Source organism: Astatotilapia calliptera, chromosome 7 (assembly GCF_900246225.1).
Source record: "Astatotilapia calliptera chromosome 7, fAstCal1.2, whole genome shotgun sequence".
In the NCBI taxonomy this organism is placed as follows: domain Eukaryota; kingdom Metazoa; phylum Chordata; class Actinopteri; order Cichliformes; family Cichlidae; genus Astatotilapia; species Astatotilapia calliptera.
The window spans coordinates 9,835,640-9,855,533 of NC_039308.1; the positions used below are offsets into that span (position 1 = coordinate 9,835,640).

At 39.0% G+C, this 19,894-nt stretch overlaps 1 protein-coding gene across 1 annotated transcript in view; it reads left to right on the forward strand.

Annotated features, from left to right (window-relative positions):
- Window positions 1-19,894, forward strand: part of nrn1la (neuritin 1-like a) — a 103,598-nt gene that overhangs the window by 62,826 nt on the left and 20,878 nt on the right. The window contains exon 2 of the mRNA XM_026172962.1: window positions 14,030-14,174. Coding sequence (XP_026028747.1) covers window positions 14,030-14,174 — 145 coding nt within the window. The remainder of the gene's footprint in view (window positions 1-14,029; window positions 14,175-19,894) is intronic.

The following is a 19,894-nucleotide window of genomic DNA, read 5'->3' on the forward strand; positions in this document are numbered from 1 at the left end:
TTGTCCAGCCAGTTGGAGTAGACGGTCATGAATAATGCAGGTTTGATGTGAATCGCTTCAGAAACAGAGTGCCGGAGTATAAAGGGGAATCTGGATGAAAGGTAAAATGAATTTACAGAAATCAAATGGGAGGAGTTTAGATTAGATTTTTAAAAAGTAATACATAGTAACTCAGGGTATTTTAGACAGTCTGAAAGGAAGGCCCTATTATGATCATGAGAACATTTATCATATCAGCTGCTGGTTTGCTTTAGCAGCAGATTTCCCATAATTCCATATAAAACAAATCGTTTTATTCAAATATAATTGCCAATAGGTGCAGCTGGGGTCCAAGAGCTTTTTGAGCTGATCTGCCTCAGCAAAGAAACTAAAAGATATTTAAAGATAACCCATCATCTTTTAGAAAAATGTCTCTGTATATTTGTAGTTCTAGTCTCATTATCTTTATTCGGGAGCTGATGAGCCATAAAGTACTGACAGGCAGAATTACACACCCTCTGTCTTTTCATAGGATTTGTTGACAATTTGAAAAACCCAGAAAAAAGTCGGCCTGGTCCTTCAGCATTTATCATATTGATTTAATAACCCAGCGCACTGGGTGAAGTGAGAGCAATGTTTCCTAACATCAATAGTTCTAAACTGTTGTGCCAAACAAATACTATTTATCAGAGCAATTCATCAGCCTCATCAGAAAAATGTTTTTCTACACTTCTTCATATCTTCTGATCCTCTTTATTTCTCTCCGATTGCAATCAACTCTGCAAAGCCTGGAGATTTCTCAAGCTGCCTATATCAATCAGTCACTCGACCTCTCCTCTCCCACTGTGCTTTTTTTTTTTTTCTCTCTCCTTGGGCTCAGTCTTAGTTCAGATATCAAATATTAATCACGGCAGGTTGAGAAGCAGTTGATCGGCTGTCGCTTCATTGATCTGCCTGCTACTCTCGGCACTGAGGAGTCCCCTGCAGTTGGAGTTATATGTTCAATAAGCATTTGGAGTTTCAAATGTGATTTGTCTTCCCCTCCATCACTCTTCTATTTATATTGTTTCTATGTATGCCTATATTTTAGCAACCTCTCTGAAATACATCTCTGCAAAGTTGTGATGTTCCAGAGCATGTTAGGGAAGTTTATTGAAGTTCTGACGAGTGAGTGCACATCTGCACTAACCTTGGCAGTTCCTGCTACTGACTAATGGAGAAAGTCCTGCAAGTGCTTTAATAATTCTCAGCAGACCCATGTTATTTAAATTCAGATTTAGACTTGTTCAGTGATTTGTTTTCTTAACCTGCTTATCCCCTCTAAAGGGGAATGGATCTGTCCCAGCTTGCACTAAGCAGGGCTTGAGGTCAAACCACAGAATACACATCCAATTACACTTAGCAACAGATAGGCTGTTGGCCTACTGTGACCCCGGACACATCTTTTCAGGACTTTACCTTCATCTCAGCTTGATTTCTCTGGTCCGTGATGTCCAAAAAGGTGATTCTATGATGGCGATAGCACATTCCTATGATGTAAGAACTATGAGGTTTTACTTTTAAAATGTATAGAAAAGAATGGTAGCACAAGTGTGTATGTCTTTGTGTTGCTGATCAGCTATGCTAGCAAGACCCTAGAGAAACAGAAGCTAGTCAAGGCTTCTGGAGGGGCTGGAACCTATCCCAGCTGCCATATGGCAAAAGGTTGAGTACGTTGTGGGCAGACTGTCAGTGTATCACAAGGCTAACACAGAGAAACAGACAACCATTCACACTTACAGCCGCTTTATGATCACCAGTTAAACATGCATGCCCACGCAGCCTCAGAGAGAGCAAATTCCAGATAGGAAGGCCCAACTAGCTGTTGGATTCAGACCCAGGATCTTCTTGCTGTGAGGAACCACTTGAGGAAAGCACTACATTATAGAGAAGTAACTTTATAGAGTATTCTTTGTTAGAGCTTTTACAGGCTCAGGTTACAAGCTAGGTTTTGTGATCACTTTTCATCCAGTGTTGACTGGTCAGAGTTATTATTTTCCAGCACGGATGTTGAACATACATACTGCAATATTCTCATTATGTACACGGTGGCAACATTAAACATGTAGTGTGTAAAGGCCATTTAATCAGCAGATATGCTGCATGTGATAATCTTTGTAGAAACTGCAGTGAACTTTTGGGAAATGTACACAAGTCAGTATCATGTCAGAGACATTACAAGAGAGATGCTTATGTTAAGTATGGCCTAGGAGCTTCTAGTGGGATCTTGGTTGTGTCTTTAACTTTTAGATCCAGCATTGTGCTGGGAAATTTTAGCTTTTTTTTTTTAGGCAGTTTGTGTGATGTGAAAAAGTTTTGACTAGACTACACTATGAAAAGTTGCTTAGCAACCATGTAGCCATCTGGAAACATCACTGTTCTGTGTTTTGACTGCGGCAGCGTTGTGCAACACACCAGCACGGCTCTCATCTACCTCTGATTCTTCCAGCCTGTAAACCACCGGGCATCTCCCTGCCTCGGCACTTCATTTAGTACATCTAAATGGCGTGGGCTGTTGATTAATACAGAAGAAAATGTGATGTGAGCTGACAGGAGCCGGAGCCGCTAACTAGTATGATAAACGTTGTTTATTATCCTGGATTGGATAATCTGATTTTGAGACTGACATTTTTAATCATTGATCTGTCTGTTGTCTGCTGGCGCAAAGACCTGTGCTTATAGAACCTCACTGCAATCCATAGTGATGACAAAAGGTGAACTGCCGTTTATACTAAGCATGAATCTAATTTATGAGTTCAACTTACCAAATCTCAGCTCAGATAAGACTGCAGTTAACGTGAATGAAAGTGATGACCTTGAGTTCTTTGAGTTTCAATCCTGGCTTGATTTGATTTCAGATAAAATACATTATTATGCAAATCTATGGTAAGTTTACATGTCAATCATTTGATTCTGGGGTGTCGTCTTGATGTGAGATCACAGTGTAAAAACATTAACCCTTGCTCTGTCAGACCCCTCTGCTTGGAGACCTCAGCATGAAGTGGAAAATCTCCTATCCAGTCTTGCAACCAGATGATTAGTTTACAAGCCAAACCAGAGACAACAAATTCCTGCCAGTTGAACAGATGTGCTTTCCTGCCTTAATTTCCCAGCTGCACTCTGAGTAGTCATTCCAGTTTCAATAGCGGCTTGTGGAGATAATTATAAAACACGTTTTTGAAGAGGACCTCTTCACCAGAAGTGTTGAAATTCAAATCGGTGCATCATGGGACTACCCTATATCCTGTTGATTTACATTTCCTTCATGCAAATGACTGAATTAGACATAATTCCTATGTAAACACATTACTGCAATAATTTGGTACCTATTAGGAAAATGTGCCATCTCTTTTGTAACACCACATTGTTATTTTTTTATGAGACAGTTGTAGTAATGTAAAAGAAGATTTCAACATATAACTGGGTAATTACTCTCTCTTTTTCTGTTTTTCCCTTGAATGAGAGTGAGATAAGATGCCAGTGTCATAGTTTTGTTTTAAGCACAAGGATTTATTCAGGGCCCTGTTAGCCCAGGCTTACCTGAGGGTTAAAAGACGTAGCGTCGGCAACGACCAATCACAAACATGGACAACTTTACTATCAGCCAAGAGCAAAGCAAGTTCACTAGTGCTAGGATATATATATTTTTTTTCCTTTTCTGGATTCAACTACCCTTTCCTTAGGAATCCTGTTAAGCGATATCAACTTGGTAAATCAAACCAATGAGTCTGGGGGTACATAGAATAGAATGATCCTTTAATTATCCCGCAAGGGGAAATTTGGTTGTGACAATAGCAAAAAAAAAAAAAAAAAAAACACATATACAAACAGAACAGGACACAGAACAAAAACACACACAATTTTTTTTACAGAAAAAAGTATTTACATCATGGACAATAGTTACAAAAACAGAATACTGTACAGTTATTAAGATTATTGTACAGATAAAAATGGCAAACCCAGGTTGTAGTGTGCAGACAGAGCAGGGTACTGGAAAATGTTTAAATAATTAAGAATATTTAGAATATTTAGAAAAAGTGCAGATTGTGCATTGTACCTGTGCATTAAAAAGTAAACGTGTAACATCCAATAAGTTAGTATATATAAACTGAGAAAAATAATGTGCAAGTTATAACAGTAGTAGTTGTTCGGCTGATTAGTGCAAATTACAGCGCTGATGTAAACATCTATGTTTGTTGGGAGCAGTTTTGATTGTATAGGCAGGTGTCTCCTGGCAGCAGAGAGATATATTTTACAAACAAACAAAAAAGATATAACATTGAAAAAAATCCCAAAATCCAAAGCTTTACATGTAATACACACCAAACACAGTTTACTGCAGTGAAGACAGTGTGTCAAAGCATGTGTAATAGGAGAAATACTGTACAGTATGTATAGTAGGCCACTCAAAAGCACTTTGCATGCTAAGACTGGACAGGTCCACTTAAAGCCGGGAAGGAATGCATGACTAATGAGGAAAGGAAAGCAGTGAGGGCTGAAGACTTTCACTGCCCATCTGACCACAGATTTAAGATGGGGGGTATACTTAAAATTAAATTCAGGCACTACTTAAATATAAGCAATTTATTCTTTTGGCATGTTCATGACCGTTTTAGTCTTTTTCTTCCAGTTTCAGCAATTTTTCACAAGTATGACAGCGAACATGGAAAACAACTAACATGGGCAGTTTGGATTCGGCTAACAGAGACACTCTCTACTAACACTTTACTTTTTGTTAAAGTTTATAGTTATGACTCGATCAAGTTACCCTGAACCCTACCCTGAACTGCTACATAGGCTTAGGCTGCTGGGGGCTTCCCATGATGCACTGAGGTTTTCTTCTTCACTCACCTCTTTCACTGTGTGTTTAGAGACCACTCTGGATTTAGTAATTAATTATTACTAATCTCTGGCTCTTTTCCACTGTGTGTATTTTGTTCTATTTTCCTCCCCTCACCCCCAACTGATCACAGCAGGTACTTGCCCCTCACTGAGCCTGGTTCTGCTGGAGGTTTCTTCCTGTTAAAAAAAGAGTTTTTCTTTCCCCCTGTCACCAAGTGCTTGCTGAAGTGGGTCATCTGATTGTTGGCGTGTTCTCTGTATTAATGTAGGTTCTGTATCTTAAAATATAAAGTGCACTGAAGCAACTGTAAATAAAATTGAATTGAATTGAGCTGGTATTTATTCAGTGCCTTTCTACTCTTATGTATTAGTTTGAATATTTTCACATGAATCATTTGATTAGTCAATATTACTCAGGGTTAAACTTGAAGTTAGCTCACTAGGCTTTGTGATAGATTTAAAAAAATATTGAACAAAAACTGTCTTTAAAAATGATTTTGAGGGAAACATGGGAACTCTTTTTTGGTAAACAACAGCTTGGTGACCTGTCACAGCTTTAACTTGAACTTAAAAAGTAAGGTCACAGCATTACGCCTATTGTGAAAGAAAAACGGTCTTTTCCTACATGTCCTTCGGCAGCTTCTCTTCACAGTCACACTTTTTTTTTTTGGACCATGTGCTCCTTTATTGGTCATTACTCATCCTCTCGTCCTCCCCCATTGTCTCCTTTTCTCTCTCACACATTCATCTTTTCTCCTACTCCAGCTGTTTTTCCCTCCTCAGGTCTTCATTAAAACTTGATGGAGATGAGTGAAGCCAATAATCTTCAAACTTTTTGAACAACCAGGCCTGAAATCAATAGGATTCCTTTAAAAAACACAAAAGGAAAATGAGAATAGGAGAAGCTCTGGTTTATTAAATATTAAACAGTAAATCTCTGGGGAGGTGGGGAGGAGCTGTGGCGATGCAGTGTCTGACCCAATTAGCATCTCCTGTTCACCTGCCAGGCTACAGCCGTGGTTCCTCTCTTGACTTTTACCCATCACGACAAGCCTCTTCTGGGACAGACACACTCTTCAGCAGTGTTACCTCCGCCGTCTTGTACACTAATTATGACATGATGCATCTGTGCCTGTCACACCATTGAAGAGGGCCATTTTAGCTCGGTCACTATCAGCTCCAAAACGATCTCACTCTTCGGGAGAGATGGCTGTCACAAGTCACTGTGAGGCTCCTCTGGGATGAGCTAACTGTTTTGTAATGCTGCCTCAGCTTTTTATGTCACCTGTCTTGAGTTTCCGACAGATATTTTAGCTTAACTTTAGAAATACTCTTATGTATACATACACATCTATTTTAGCAAAATGTTTTAAGATTTAAATCTGCGTTATTCAGTCTGATTGTTGAGGCCCCGCATCATGTCGCATTGGGGACATTTTTGAGCACTATAGTTAGAATTACAGCCCATAACAGCATCAGATATTGTCCTGTTTGAAGTATTTTGTTCTTTTAGGTGCATTAGGCAGAAACTATGGGAAAAATGCACATTTTAAAAAATAAACCTATTGTTTTGCGGCTCTGCCCTCTTCACATAAGATGAGCGTAGGAATATGCCAAAAAGCTGTGTACGCATAAAAAATGATGCAATACTGGACTGAACTGTCCAATCCCTGGTCTATAAAGACACGCTATGAGCAATGTTTTATAAATCCTGAAAACAAAGCCCAGAGGAGTGGCAGGAGCCTAGTTCTTTCTCTGAATTACAATATGCTCAAAGGTTATTATGGATTTCTCTGTCTGATTATGCCAGAAACATGATGGTTATCCCCCAGCTTTAAATCTTTAAGCAACTAACCTTTTAGCTTGTGTAAAGTCTAGAAAGTTTGTGTGCACTATTATCATAGTATCTTTTTTTTTGTACGTTTGTCACACTTAAAATCTTTCAAATCATCTAGATGAAGTTGTTTATTATTAACAGGAATAAAAATAAAAAGGGAAATAAAAGCTAACGGAAAGCTAAGTTCAGTTTCTCTAGCCACACCCAAACCTGATGACGTCCATACACATTCTCAATAAAGAAGAGAAAATGGAGTAGACCAAAAGATCCTGTGAGCTAAGGAAATTGAAGTACAAATGAGAAACAAAGTCACTGAGATCTCTTCGTTGGGAAAAGGCTATAAAGCCATTTCTAAAGCTGTGGGAACAGTGAGAGCCATTATCCACAAATGGTGAAAACATGGAACAGCGGTGAACCTTCCCAGGAGTGAGGAGGAGATCAAAATTACCCCAAGAGTGCAAGAACGACTCATCCAAGAGGTCACAAAAGAACCCAGAACAACATCCAAACATCCTGAAGGAGAATGTCCAGCCATCTGTTTGTGGCCTCAACCTGAAACACATTTAGGTTCAACAATGATCAAAACACTCCAACAAGAATTACAACAATAATGCAAAGATGAGTGGGACAAAATTCCCCCACAGTGCTGAAAAAGACTCATTGCCAGTTATTGCAAACAGTTAATTGCAGTTGTTGCTGCTAAGGGTTATTAGGTTTCGAGTGCAACCACTTTTTCACACAGAGCCATGTAGGTTTGGAGTTTTTTCCTTCCTTTAGAAACTGCATTTTGTGTTTACTTGTGTTATCTTTGACTGATATTTAAATTTGGGGGTCACCAATTTTTCTGACAAAAACTTTAAGAACCAGAGGAGCTCCCAAAAGAGTTTCGATCGTTTTGCAACTCTAATTATGTTTGCTACATTAAATTCCCCTTTTGTTTTGTTTTTCCACAGCCGATGACTGTGGGTCACTAACATTAACTCTGAAGCCACCAAAGCTGAGCTGTGCTTGAATGCAAAAAAGTGCTTTTATTTCTAAGCATGCAGACTCCTCCACAGAGGTTTTATCTATTAGTATATCCATTTTGCGTACTTTACTGTGTCCCAGAGAGCCAGCACCATACGCTGACTCATTGTTATAGCTATTTTAGACTTGTACATGGTGTCCAGTTTTTAATGTAGTGTAACCATAGTATGCCCCCTCCACTGTATAACTAATAACCAAAACCTGTAGATATATCCAGTTATATCTAACACAGAGTTACCTAAGAAGGTATAATTAAAGATAAATATTATAGTTTTTGTAAGAAGAAAGGGCTGTTTTTTTAATCTCATGTGTATGCAGTGATAACTATTCAAACATTGTGATTCAATAAGCAACTAGTCATTGGTGTGCGTGGCCCATCACAAGGCAGGAGCCTCGAGATGAAAGAGCAGGCAGATGCATTTTTAAAAAAAAGGAAAGACAGGAATAAGCAGCAGATGGCAAAAGCAAGAATCTGCCAAAACATTTTATTGCACCTCCTCTTGTTTTCACCTTCTTCATCACTAGCGAGGAGACAGAAGGTGGAGGTAAGGAAACGCCATAAACCAAAATAATTCTGAAATCTTTGTGTAAATCAGGCATGTTTGTTTTCTGTTTCAACCCGTCACCTCTCAGCTGTGAGGTGAAGTGACGGGTGACTTAGTGTTTCCAGACACACGTCAGGTGTTCTATTGATTTCCTGTCTATCCTCCACCTGAAGCAATGAATCTGGGACGTACTTACCTGTGTAAAAAAATATCAAGAATGAAAGAGTTACTAGTGAGGAAAGATGTAGCAAGATAATCACACTCTACTGCAAATTAATAATGACTCTCATAAACTGTTCATATTTTTTTCAATTTAAATAAGATTCAAATTAAAAAATAACTAAAAATAAATAAGAGTTTAAAAAAAAATCCATTTACTTAAATTATTAGGATATGCCTTAAAATTAGTCAGTGGGTATTATTGAAGCCTGTGTTGCTTTGACAGAAGCCCTCAGCTCATCGTTTTTTGGGGGTTTGGTGTTTCTCTTCTTCCTCGTTATAATACTCCATAGATTCTCTGTGGTGTTCAGGCCATGCAAGGTGGCACTGTGGGAAGGCACTAAGTCCTGCTGGAGAGGGAAATTGGTGTCTCCATAAAGCTTGTCAGGAGGTGGAGGAATAAAGTGACCTCCTGGTAGATGCTGTGTTGACTTGGACTTGTTAAAACACAGTGGACCCGACCGCCTCCAACACCAGCAGGTGAAACGACACCCCAAATCATCACAGACTGCAGAAACTTCACACTGGACTTCAAACATCTTGGATACTGTGCAACTTCACTCTCACTCCACACTCTAGGACCTTGATGTTCAAATGAAATGCAAAGTTTACTTTGATCTAAAAAGAAGACTTTGGGCCACTCAACAACACTGCAGCACTTTTCCTCCCTAGCCCAGGTATGATTCTTCTGACGTAGTCTCTGCTTCAGGACTGTCCTGATATTAGGAATGTAAAAGCTGCAGCTCGTTTCCTGAAGACATCTGTGCATGGTGATGTTTTCATGGCTGATGCACTGATACCCGCCTCAGTCCTTTCCTTGTGAAGCCTTCCCAAGTTCTTGAGTTGATTTTTCTTGACAGTCCTCTCAAGGCTGCACCTTTTCCTACCACAATTTTTCTTCCATCAACCTTCCAATAATATTTTTCAAAAGCCAGTTGAATAACGGCCTTTTCAGCCCTAATCGTCTGTGTTTGAAGGGGTCTTTATGTATCTTACAAAGATACCTCCCATGTGCCTCTTGGGTGAGGTGTTCGGGGCACGTCCAACCGGGGGGAGCTCTTGGAAGACCCAGGGCTTGCTGGAGAGATTGAATCTATCAGCTGGCTTTGGAGAGGTTCTGTGTCTTCCTGGATTAGCTGGAGGAGGCGGCTGGGGAGAGAAAGATCTCGGCATCTCTAAGAGACTGCTCCATAGACCTGGAAAAGCAGCAGAAAATGAATGGATGGATTTAATTTGATTCATTATTAATCTACCTGTTGTTTTCACATTAATACACGCTTTACAACACAGCTCAGGGTGACTGTGTATGCTTGTCCTCTGCTGTTCTTTTTAATAGGCTATATATTTGAGGATAAAGATCCGGTGTCTTCTAGTTTAGATTTAAACTGGAAAAAGGCAAAGCATTAATTTGATATAAAAACTGATGAGCAAATTTAGCAACATTTAACCAACAATTCTTAAATAATGGCATCAAAGTTTGACTATCCCTTACCACTTGCCTCTAGCTTGTGGGAGGCACATAATTGTAGTACTGGGGGAAAAATATTTTATGTGAACCCACAATCATTACATATTCCTTGGCAGTTTAATTGGGAAGACAAGTCATTATTATAAAAAACATATTTTCCAAAGAATAGGGTTTATATTTCTGGCTCAGGATGGTGAATCCCCGTTGTCTATCTTATAAAGAGCTGATTGGTTTGTTTTTGGGAATCAAGCTTGAAATGTTGAGATTAGAATTAAAAGTGACAAAAAGTTAAAAGCCTGTGATGGAATAATTCTTTCTTTTGCTTTCATGACACTTTACCAGTCCCTGAAGTCTTCTCAGGCCTCTGATTCATATTCATTTGCTGCTGCTTGAAAGATGAGAAAGAATCATTTGAATCAAACACTCATGCCTCTGCCCTGAAAAAGCTCTCGTTGTCTGAGGCGCGTACATGAAAGCTTGGTTCTCTGCCATTTCAGGCCTCAGTAAATACCAGCGCAAGACCAAAACACGCAACACTTTTTAAATTATTACTTCAAAATGCATCACCTAATTGTGCATCTGTGGAAGAACTTCCTCTTCTTTCCAAACTCAAATGTGACAGATGAGATGCTGTAAACAGCTATGTGACTCGGGGCTCTCGGGAGTGGCATTTGCACTTTAGTGGCAGATTTTTTATGTCCTCAGAGAATTTTCATACACAAACAAACAAGAAGCAGATTTTTGAATGGCCTCTATATTTTTTTATTTCTCTCGATGTGTCATATAGGGATGAATCATCATGCTGAGAACAGTTAACCTCAAATCTGTAATATATTTAACAAATTTATGACTTGATTTGAAGTATTCACTTCAAACTATAACATCAGACAATGTCATTTAACTTGAATTCACCTGTAACCACTTTCTGACACCGGAAACTGCAATTTTAATATGAAGCGTTGTATTCCCCCTGTGTCAAGCATGCTCCCCCGATCTTTACCAGATACTTTGAAGTGACAGCAAACAGCTCGTCTTGCTTGTTGTGTCCCAACAATGCACGCTGTCAACTGATATGATGCTGCTTGAGCTGCTTGACACATGACAGATTTGTTGTTGTTGCTTCTGGTTGTATCCTTTTCTGAAAGGTTATTTGTATTTCTGCAGTTAGCATATTTCTCATTCAAGCTGTAAATGCAAAGCTTCAAAATCAATTCTGATTTGAAGAACGAATGAAGTGACCTTATATGCGTAAAAGAGGACAATCAGAGAATATCTGCTATTCTGCAGCTTTCCCCCTCACTTTTATTATGTTTCAGCGTCATGGGGTTATTGCTTTTTTCCAACATGCAATATTTCTGTCATTTTAAAAAAAAAAAAAAAAGTGTGATCCAGTTCCAAAATGCCTGACAGACGCGTTGCAGGGGTAGGCAACTCCAGGCCTCGAGTGTCGGTGTCCTGCAGGTTTTAGATCGCACCCTGGGTTAACACACCTGAATCAAATGATTAGTTCATTACCAGGCCTCTGGAGAACTTCAAGAAATGCTGAGAAGTCATTTAGCCCTTTAAATCAGCTGTGATGGATCATGGACACATCTAAAACCTCCAGGACAATGGCACTCGAGGCCTGGAGTTGCCTACCCCTGCGTTAGAGAGTAGCTGCTAGACATGGTGGAGCTTTAGCAGGTGATGCTACCACAGATTCTAACAGAAACACCTCTTCATATGGTTATTTTAAACAAGCAGCTGGTTGCTATCACCCACATAATCAGGTGACCCTATATAAGTTGTAAGTAGGTCATCTGAACTGGCTAAAAATGAAGTGAATATGTTAATCCCAAAAAATAAACTTTCTCAAATAGTGAGGAAGTGCAGTTTGAGGCCAGAGCCAAAAGAAGCGAGCCGGTCGCCACAAAACACAACGGAAAAAAACATGTTTACAGCCTGGTATGAAAATTGGTTTAGGTTTCAGTAGCTGATTGCACGGGGAGTGAATTTTTATAAAACTTATGCATTATTAAGGGTGTGGGTGCTTTGAGTGACAGGTGGGTGCTCTCTTGTGTTCAGTGTTTGGTTGTGTTAAAGAAACTCTAAAGATGCTGCTGTTCATGTTCTGTTTTCCACTATAGTATGCAAAAGAATTCTCATAGGATACAGTGGGACAAAACATGAGACACCAGGTGACCTGAGGTTGAGCAGGCCCCAAATTACATGCCAGCAGCAACCCACAGATCAGCCCTCTTAATCCTAAACCACCTTGTAACATTTTCTGCAGCTTTGCTCACAGATTGAACGGCCCTCCTCTTGGCCTCTCCTGTAAGTCCCAACCACGTGAGGACTTTGCAGAATGAATGTCCTGCAAAACCTCTGCATCCGACTTCAAGCTCATAGAGGATTCTGATCTGATCTCCAGCTTCTTTTTATTCTCTTAAGAGAACCCTAGGCTCTCTCTTTCACAGCATGTCTTCCTCGCCTTAACCCAACTGACTGCGGCAGATGGCCGCCCCTCACTGAGCCTGGTTCTTCTGGAGGTTTCTTCCTGTTAAAAGGGATTTTATCCTTACCACCGTTGCCAAAATGCTTGCTCATAGGGGTCATATGATAGTTGGGGTTTTCTCTGTTTTCTTTGTATTATTGTAGAGTCTTCATCTTACAATATAAAGCACCTTGAGGCAGCCATTGTTGTGATTTCATGCTATATAAATAAAACTGAATTTATCTGATTTATCTGCAATGACCCCTATACATTATATACATTCTTTCAAATGGCAGTTGATCAGGGTTAGTTGGGGCAGGTCTGTTCTACTAATTGATGCATGCACGTCTGTATGAGTTAGCATGCCCAATCAACGTGATATGACTGATCGTGAAACATGCAGGCTGTTTTCTTTTGCATTGTGCGCCTATTTGTAAATATGTTTCATGAATTTTGTGTCAAAATAGCCAGCTGATACAAATTCTGATCATATTGTGAAACTGGGATTGGGTGCCCTCTTTTAAAGCCTGTTGACTGTACAAACTTTCTTGAGAAGATTCTGGACGGGCATAGCTGTGAACAGCGACGTAAATAACTGACTGTGACTTTAACACTAGTTTGTTATGCTTTGTTTCTATAAAATGGTGATGAACAGGAAAATAAAAGTCAGAAGAACAACTGAAGGAATAATCAAGAATTTGTGTAAACTGAAATCTCATCTTGTTTGATTTCATTCTGCTTTTCAGTTTGACTTTGTTTGTTACCAAATTTCTCATTATGGGAAATAAAAAGCAGCTGCCACTGAAGCTACAGTAGCAGCTGCTGGTATATACAAATATAGGTGTTTACATAGAAATAATTATTTCTGCTTGTGGACTTAAAACAACTTACCTGATTGCATCTGTCTCACTTGCCAATACAGTAATTTTTTTTAATGGGCAGCTAACGAAGCATGAAAAAGAGATGACATTTATTTTTTATCCCTCATAGTCGGCTCTAATTGGTTGGCTGCTCTCCAGAGCTGGAAATACAAATCAGTGGAAATAACACTAGCCTTCAAATTGCCGAACAAATTTGAGATATGGGTGATGATTCAGATGTCTGAAAGGAGACTACATCGATGGAATTTGAAGTGTTTCCTCTTTTTGAATGAAAATAGGCATCTTGTCTGGGAGCTTTCATTAGTCTGAGTATTGGCAGCATTTAAACATGATTTGTGTAGGTTGTTACTGAGAATAAAAACAACTCCGACTGGGCTTTTCTCTTCCATTTCCTGGTCACCGAGCCTTCATGTGTCTCATATTGTAAGCTATAAATCAGCAGTGGGCTTTAACTCGGAATGATTGAGGGGAGAAAAAGATCAAAGTTAGGCCTACCTGTAGGTTATACTCAACTCTTCAGTCCTATAACTTTAGCTCCACTGATATACTTTCTATTATTAGGTACAACAAAGTGTTACGTTTACCGCTAACTACTGCAGTCAGATTTCAGCTCAGATTAATCTGTTTTATATGAGTTATTTTTTTCAGTTAAATTTTACTCTGTACTTGTGGTTTTGCAAATAGTTACGTACTTTTTGTGTGTTTGTGTTTGTTTTCCAGTGCTGAGTCCGTGTTCTGCAGTCTCAGCCAGAAGGTGTCACTCCATCTACAAGGGTTTCGCTCAGTGTCTGATGGCTCTGGGCGACAGTTTGACGGACAGCGCCCGCAAGGAGGAGGACACGCACGAGATACACTCCATCTGCAGGTCATTCACTGCAGTCACAACAGTGCAGTTTCCCTCAGATCACTTTCAGTATTCAAACACTTGTTAGTGCGCATTTGGTTATTTAAGAGAGTGGGTTAAGAAATTAAAGGCAGAAGCTCTGTTGGGAAAGAATTACTGATTCTTGGAATTGGAAATAGCATGCAAAAAAGTTTAGATAAGAATTTTGCAATTCCACCTGAGTAGCCTGCTGTCTGAAATCGATAAGGCAGATAGAGGCCAAAGAATGGTGCAATCTGGTACCACAGACTGAAGTCTTGTCTCTCTAATTCCTCACTATGCTCGGTCTTGCCTTTTTACATGCAGTTATGAATAGATTTTTCTCAAATTATGCTGTGTGAACATTAATACATTTTTACCAGGATTAATAACTGCCTGTAAAGAGTTTACCCATCACTGTGAGGCAGAATAAGCCGTAATGCAGTTGTGCGCTTTACTTAGAAGGCGTTACATCCTTTAAATTGCACTCTTCAGTGTCTAGTGAAAACATAAATGAGAGTATTGCTGGGAATGTTCACTTCCTCCACAGTATATTTGATAAAAGTCACTAAACCTCCAGCAGTTATTTGTACAAAACATTTTGTTTGGGACAAATAAAAAAGAAAAAAAAAAGTTAAATTTATTACAGTCAGAGATATTCAGACACACAGCTCACAGTGTGTGCGAAGGTAAATGAGGATACTATCTTAATTGTCTGCTAATGATTAGATGATTAGATGATTAGCATTATCTACACTGACATCATGTTTTAGTTAGCTGTTTTAGCTTTATCCCTCTCCAGCACATGTCAGTTCTCAGATAGAGCAGTTTTACTCTCCTTTTAGAAGAGTAGCTTAACTGGTTACCCGTCACTTCACGATGCTAATTATTACTTTTCCTTTTACTGCTAAAAGTCACCATTATTAACTTGATGTTCCACTGGTGGGTCTCTAGCTGGCACTTTGATACCAGTCTCTGTTTTTGTGTTGGTATTAAACTTCATATATGATTAACATACCAACATTTTGACCCAAAAGTAAACTTGGGCATTGAAAATAAAACTATTCTGAAAAAATGTTAGTTATATTATGCTGTTTGCGTACCATCACACAGAAGATGCTGGACCACAAAACACACATTAACTGTTTATATTTCATCTATTTATTCCTCCTCTTTTGCAAACGTAATATTCATTTGCCTTTGTGCTGCGTCTTTGACGAGTCAACATCACAGGACTGTGAATGTGCTCCCCAATAAAATAAAAATTGATTGAACAGAGTGGGTTATATGAGAGGAATATCGAAGCTCTTATTTAAAGAGACAGAAAGATCATGGTGATGGAGGTGAAATCAATTTCAACATGTTTATCTTGTTCACTGTTTTGTTTTATATGACAGTTAATTTGACACTGATGCTAAGCTGCAACTGTGAGCCTACAACGTTTTAAGCTATGAGTGAAAACAGGATGTTTAGCTCCAAGCCTGTTTGGTGAGTAGATACCACCACAGTTACTGGTTTACTGTCACAGAATCTTTAAGTCAAAGCAGGATGGAGGACTTAAATGCAGAAAAAACTAAGAAAGCTGTAACAGTTTCAACATCTTTATCGACAGCAACAGCAACAACGTTATTTAGAAGTTAGAAGTTAGTTCACAGGGACAACTGGAGTTGATCAACCCGTCCAAATTAAAGGGGTCCACTAGGAGGGTGGACCCCTCTTAATGCGGCCAAACCAGAGATAAATGTTCCTCAGGCAGAATGCAAAGCTGACTGAGTGCAACTGACTTTATCTTACTTTGAGGACAGGGTGAGTCCTTCATGGAGGGAGGCGGCTGGTTTGTTGACTTGTAGGCAAGTGAGTTCCAGGAGGGCAGGCGACAAGAGTCAGTGATCTTGGTGAGAATGACCAGTTTCATGGGAGGAAGGTCCCTACACCGATCATAGGCTATGTCTACACTAATCCGGATAAATTTGAAAATGCCGTTTTCGTCTAAAAACGCTCTGCGTCCACACTATCGTTTTCAATCGTTTCCGAACAGCTGTTCATCCACACTGTCCATGTCCATGCGTGAAACATAAGACGATTCGACCTGCTCATTTCTATCTGCTGTTTATTTACTTTCCAGCTCTTTGAAGTGTCGTGGCAAAAAGTTGAGGAAAAGCACCGAGTTTTTTAAATTGACTGACAATGAGGTGGAGTTGTTGCAAAAGCGAATGAGAATTAAAGAATTTGAAGAAAAACTATCTGGAGCATGTACAAACTGATATTTATCTTTAATAGGGATGTCAAAATTGGGAGCAAACAAAACAACTCCTGTATAATGCCCTCTGCTATCTTAGTTTAATTGGCCACATGACTGTATCATATGACTAAAATACATCATCGTTTTCGAAAGCATGCGGTTACGCTGTCCACACTGCAACGCGAGCACCATTTTTAAATGTATCTGCTTTGGAGAGCATTTTCCAAAAGCTCAGTTTTCATTGACCAACAACGCAGTCTGAGTGTGGACGGAAGGCCAAAATGGAGAGAAAAAGATGTGTTTTCAAACAAAAATGTATTAGTGTGGACATAGCCAGGGGCGAAGCGTGGGGGTGGCTTACTGGGCTTAAGCCTGGGTTGTTTTGTCAGAAGCCCGGGGTCTTTTGGAGTGTAATTTTTTCATAGTTAGATGCCTGGCTGACAACTGTATAAAACAAAAAGTACACACAATATTCGAAGCACATAGTGCACACTGTGGGAATTTACGACTGTGCGTGAATCCCCCCTGATATTGGTATGATCCGAGCTCAGACACTAAGCGACTGAGTGAGGGGGCGGGGCAACTGCTGCCTGTGAGTGCGCTGTTGGAGAAACGGAGCCAGCCATACTAAGGAGAGCTTAAGTTTGACCAGGTACCAAAGCAAATCATTCGTACTGTACAAATAATGTAAATATGACGGTGCATCACGAAAGATTGATATCAAACTGATCACTTGACCAATATTACGTTACTTGCTCTTCAAGTGAATCAACAAATGGCGAAATGAAAAGCCGAACAAATGCTATTTTTTAGAGTCTTAGCTTACATGTGTTTATTTCATATTTTCAGTTCTTACCCTCCCCGACTAAATCGGTTTCAGTTATGCACTGAAATATAAGAATGGACATTAGAGGCTTCTTTCAAAGAAAAAACTCAGGTAAATGTTATTTTATATATTATGCTTTGTATGTTGTTCAGTATATTTCTATGCAAAACAAGAGGGATTTCAGTACACAGCAGGATATTCACATTTGTAACCAGATATTTACACTTTATGGAGAAAACATAAAACATTTTTACTGTACAACATCAATTTAGAGTAAACTTGTTTTGTTTTGGATAAATATTGAAATATATTTTGAATTAGTTAAATGTCAGAATAAAGAGAGACAGAGCTTTCTGTTTTTTATCACTTTCATCAAATTTAGGAGTACATGTACACTAAGTTTATTGTTAATTAATAAGAAAACTCCAGAGGATTCCATTCTGAGCTGAAGAAGCTTCTGATAGGTTAGTAGAGTCCATGTGAGTAAATTGGTGACACACCTGTGGATGCATATAAGGCAAAACACAGAGCCTGTTTCTGTGACATGGGAACATCAAGAGATGTCAACAAAACACCAGGAAGAGAATTGTGGAGCTCCATAAGTGTGACTCAGTTTGAATGCAATTTGGTGCCATTTGCAATTAAGACATACAGATAGTTTCTCTCTTTACTCTTAAAGTTAACAAATATGTTTTTTATATTTATCAATCTAAAAAAAATAAACATTTAGTCTGATTTGATGTTACAATTAAAAAAGTGTTTTTATCTGAAGAGTAAATATGTGGTTTCAACTGTATATTTGATGATTGTCAGCACAAAGAGGGAGAGAGAGGAACAGAGAGGGACAGAGAGGGAGAGAGGACAGAACAGAGATGGAACAAGAGCAGGTGAGACACACATGTTAGTTAGAGCTGGGCGATATGAGATTTTTTCATATCACGATGTGTTTTTTTCATTTCAGGCGATAACGATATCTATCACGATATAAGCCAAATAACTATATTTGTAAGATTTAAATGTGCCGTTGCTCACAAGTAAAATGTGAAATAATCAGCAGCTTGTTTTTATTTAAATATTTATTTCCCATAATAAGTTCAACAGGGTAGATGTACTTAAGGAACATGAGACTTTTTCAGATAAATAAAGGCAAATATTGCAAACTACACAAAAGGCAGCCGCTAAAGCATTTAAGTTTCAAAATAGAACAAATGAAACAGAGTAAATTGTCAATTCCACTTAGAAACAAAATATTAATTCTAAAAATAAATCTTAGTTTGTTTTACAGAAGAACAGACAAAACTGACTAACTTTTGTCAGTATCAAATAAACTGAGAACTAAAAGGAAATTCTCAATCTCTCCTTGTTGTATAGCTGAGCTTTTCAAACAGTTTTAACAGTTACTTTAGTCTGACAAAAGCCGAATGACGAATTAGCGCTTCCAGTCAGAGACTGAGGCTACGTCCACACGTACACGGGTATTTTTGAAAACTGAGATTTTCCGTTTTCGTTTTAAAAAATAATCCCGTCCACACATAAAGGCAGAAATGAAGGAAAACACTGTTATGAACATGCCAAAGCAGCAGGTGGCGCTAGATTCCTAACCGTGCAGAAATGTTGGCCAATCAGAAGTCTAGAAGCCTCGGTGGGAAAAAGTAAACAAAGCTGGGGCATAGAAGCAGAACTGAGTCGTATGTGTGGACGGACAGTAACTGTGTGTATATGTAAGCATTTAAACACTGCAGAGAGTAGAAGTAACAGTAACAGTATTGTAGAAATTCATTTCACCGAAACAATAACGTGGTGCACAGTGTGACGCATGCACCAGTTTACTGTATTTCCAGACTTGCTTTCGGCACAATTTACAGTGCACGCTACTCTGTTTTTTGTCAGACTTGAAATAGCCGAAATACCTTCACACTACGGAACTTCTATGGCTCTTCCGTTCGACAGTCTCTCCGGCGTTGGAACCATCATCTGTTTTCTCTTCGGTCACGCTCATTTCCTCCATTATGCGCTGGCTCCATTACCCGCTGGCTGCTTCCCAAACAAACACGTGCGGCTTGGCACTTGCGCTGTACGTAACAAGTCACGCGACGTGACGCTGCGGCTGTGATTGGTTCGGCTCTGCGCTACTGAATTTGGATCGGCTGACCCTTTTTTTTTTTTTTTTTTTTTTTTTTTTTTAAGAGGACAAGAGCGGCGAGGTCTATCGCGATAGCTTAATTTCTCTATCGAGTAAAAGTTATATCGCGATACATATCGTTATCGTTCTATCGCCCAGCTCTAATGTTAGTCAAATGGTTGTTTACCAAAAGTATCACCGTATCATAGGTACTCATGTATCTCGTACCTAGTGTTTCTTTTTAGGTTTGTTATTTTTCAAATTCTATATTTATTAAGTTATGCGGGCTTGTTTGCACAACAAGGCTAAATAATTATATAAACTTTTCTCAATCTAAATAGTGGACTTTGGTAGAATTAAAAAATAAGTGTAGTGCAGGTCTATGATGATTTTTAGTTCTATTATCATCTAGTTCTGATTCTTGTTCTGTCTTGGTTAAGTCCTCAGTAGTCCTGATTTTGAACTGTTGTAGTCCTGTTTTAATTCTGGATCAGTTCTTGGTCTGGTTGAATTGGGGTTTAGTCCCTGTGTCT